Source organism: Limulus polyphemus, unplaced genomic scaffold, assembly GCF_000517525.1.
Source record: "Limulus polyphemus unplaced genomic scaffold, Limulus_polyphemus-2.1.2 Scaffold13066, whole genome shotgun sequence".
NCBI classification, from domain to species: domain Eukaryota; kingdom Metazoa; phylum Arthropoda; class Merostomata; order Xiphosura; family Limulidae; genus Limulus; species Limulus polyphemus.
The window spans coordinates 1-3695 of record NW_013678676.1 but is presented as its reverse complement, the minus strand read 5'-3'; the positions used below and the strand labels follow the sequence as shown (position 1 = coordinate 3695).

The 3695-nt window shown below is 29.0% G+C and overlaps 1 protein-coding gene across 1 annotated transcript in view; it reads right to left on the bottom strand.

The window, feature by feature from the left end:
* LOC111084046 overlaps positions 1-3267 on the bottom strand; it is a 7274-nt gene extending 4007 nt beyond the window's left edge. Inside the window, exons 1-3 of the mRNA XM_022380825.1 lie at positions 3196-3267; positions 2163-2268; positions 769-1015 (exon numbers count right to left, since the gene is read on the bottom strand). Coding sequence (XP_022236533.1) covers positions 769-1015; positions 2163-2268; positions 3196-3267 — 425 coding nt within the window. The remainder of the gene's footprint in view (positions 1-768; positions 1016-2162; positions 2269-3195) is intronic.
* Positions 3268-3695: the final 428 nt, after the last annotated feature.

The window sequence follows — 3695 nt, the reverse complement described above, 5'->3', positions numbered from 1 at the left end:
ATGAGGTATGATATTGATAACTGAGAAAACATAATACTTATAACAGATAATGTATAATACTGATAACAGATGAGGTATGATATTGATAACTGAGAAAACATAATACTTATAACAGATAATGTATAATACTGATAACAGATGAGGTATGATATTGATAACTGAGAAAACATAATACTTATAACAGATAATGTATAATACTGATAACAGATGAGGTATGATATTGATAACTGAGAAAACATAATACTTATAACAGATGATGTACATCTGTTATCAGTATTACCTTTATAAGTATTATGTTTTCTCAGTTATCAATATCATATACATTATCTGCATCTGTTATCAGTATTAAAGTATGATATTGATAACTGAGAAAACATAATAGTCATAACAGATGATGTATAATACTGATAACAGATGAGGTATGATATTGATAACTGAGAAAACATAATACTGATAACAGAATGAAATCAATAAAATAATAAATTTAAGGTTCAAATACATTGTAAATCAACATTTTCAAAACATTGCTGTATGTTACTTGCCAACTCACCTATTATGTCTTTTTCTTAGACTAAAACACTTGGTGTAGTTTATATAACACAAAATGTGATTAGGATGAGGACAAAGGAAGATAATGCAGTGAAAATCTCATTTGTTTCAGCACTTATTAAGCTAAATTTACATTGTTTAATGCACTATGGATTATTTTTTACATTAAGATACTAAAGTTTCTTCTTTCAGAAATTTTCCCACAACTAAAATTATTACCTTTTTCTGATACCTTCAAGCCCATTCTGCAACACTGACTTGTCACTGAGAGCATCCTTCCCTAGCTGTCCGTTATGTCCAACAGTTGTACTGTTACTGTTCTTCTTATTGAGTCCAATATGCTCACCACAGTCACTGAGCTCCTCTTCTTCTTCGAGTCCTTGTTCAGTGAGGCTAACACTACTGCAGCTAGCTGTGTCACTACTGTCTGAGCTGTTCTTCTCTTCCAGGTCAGAATCAGAATGGTCTGAGATACATTTGTTTTCAACATTAAATGTAGCATAAAAAGTCCAACTTTATACTTATTTGTGATAAGCAACAGTTGCTTAAGTTTTCTGTTAAATGAGAGTTAATAAAATCTGTAGAAAAATTAACACGAGTTATTTGTGGCAGTGTAAGTATTATTAAACATTACACTAAAAGTAATAATTACAGTGATTCTGTGGCAGTATAAATATTATTAAACATTACACTAAAAGTAATAATTACAGTGATTCTGTGGCAGTATAAATATTATTAAACATTACACTAAAAGTAATAATTACAGTGATTCTGTGGCAGTATAAATATTATTAAACATTACACTAAAAGTAATAATTACAGAGATTCTGTGGCAGTATAAATATTATTAAACATTACACTAAAAGTAATAATTACAGATAATTTGTGGTAGTGTAAATATTATTAAATGTCATACTAAAATAATCATGAATTGTTGACATTTCTAAAATCATTGCCAAAAGATGCCTTAGAAATGTAAAAAAAAAGGTGTTAATTTTTTCATGTATAATAAAATGTAACAAAGATAAACATTTACAAATAAATTATTCAAGTATAACCACAGTGAAATTAAGATAACAAACTAGTTTTTAATAATGACACGTTAAGGGGCTGTTGTTATAATAAAAGAAATACTTATTACGAACACAAGTTTGTTTAATTATACGGATCTAGTCTGTTTGTTGACAAAACTACAAAATGGGCTATTTGTGCTGTGCTCCACCAAAGATATTGAAACCCAATAATTAGAACTGTCCAGTGACATATTGCTGAGACAATGTGTGGGTGGGGGGGCATAATCTAGTGATTACTTTATATGCTGTAATACAATGACCAATGAAACTTCTTACATAACACATGTTCCAAGTTTACCATAAATAACTGTGATGCTTTAAGAATGAATATTATCAGTGAGAGATAAAATATAATTTTTTGTTACATTACACCACAAAAACCAATAAAAACTGACAAATAAACACTAAATAACTTTTTTAAAAAACATTTATCATTAGTTTCATAATCAGTTTAGAGAAATATAATTGATCAATTCTTCTTCTTTGAAGAATAAGCTTTAAATAATTAATCTTTATTTCAAACGTGAATATAATTTTAACCTTCACTTAGCTCCGAATCCTCTTGACTTGTGCTACTTTGTTTTCTTCTTCTTGGCACCCGACGACGTGATGAAGATCTTTTTCTTTCTTTTTTATTTGAAGACTTCTATTAATAAATGAAATCATCATAATTAAAGAAACTAAAACTCAAACTTCTGTAAAAAATTATCACTTTTAGTGTAATTCCAAGGACGTTCTTTAGATTCAATGAAGATATATATATTTGTGGTTTAGATAATTTCGAAAAGCACAGTTTTTTCTAATACTTGGGAAATTCCTTATAACGCTACATTTAGATTAATAAAAAATAATGTGATTTGAAGTTACCATTTTTTTTTCCTCATTAAACCACACTTTAACATTGTTCTTTATGTTCCACATTTAATTTCTCACTCGATTACAAATCTGTTTATTTCACCTGAAATGTATTTCTTGCCGTGAAGTCCTCCAAAAATAGATATAGACATTTTTAGAACTTTAAAAAAATTTAAAAACAAATGAGTTTAAGTGTGTCTAAAATAAAAGGATACTGTGTAAAGTTTTGAAGAATGAATAAAAAATTTACTAATCTCTAAATTCATTGCTGTCTGCTGTCCTTGCACACTTTCTGTTTCAATCTTATGTACTTGACATGCACTTCCTGTTTAAAACTTGTGTACTTGACATGCACTTCCTGTTTAAAACTTGTGTACTTGACATTCACTTCCTGTTTCATACTTGTGTACTCTACATTCACTTCCTGTTTCACACTTGTGTACTTGACATTCACTTCATGTTTCACACTTGTGTACTCGACATTCACTTCCTGTTTCACACTTGTGTACTCGACATTCACTTCCTGTTTAAAACTTGTGTATTTAACATTCACTTCCTGTTTAAAACTTGTGTACTCAGCACTCACTTTCTGTTTAAAACTTGTGTATTTAACATTCACTTCCTGTTTAAAACTTGTGTACTTGACATTCACTTCCTGTTTCACACCTGTGTATTTAACATTCACTTCCCATTTCAAACTTATGTACTCAACACTCACTTTCTGTTTCAAACCTGTGTACTCCACATGATTCCTATACTTTTCTTTGAGCTGTTCAGAAAAGAAAACCATGACATTTCTTTTATTTCAGTTTAGTAAGCTTTTCTGTAATTTAATTTTGCAATAGTTTTCTTAAGAGAACATAACATTATTTAAAATACAGTTTTCTTTTTACAGTCTACACTCTATATGGAAAACAAAACCAATACTGTGAATTATTTTATTTATTACTGAAGTGACAACAGTACATAAAACAAGAGCAAATAGCTAAATAATAACCTCATCTTTCTCAGACCAAAAATTAAATGGATGATACTGAGAAGATGTAGGAGAACAAAAACTAAATGGATGATACTGAGAAGATGTAGGAGAACAAAAATTAAATGGATGATACTGAGAAGATGTAGGAGAACAAAAACTAAATGGATGATACTGAGATGTATAAGAACAAAAACTAAATGGATGATACTGAGATGTATAAGAACAATCCATTTAGTTTT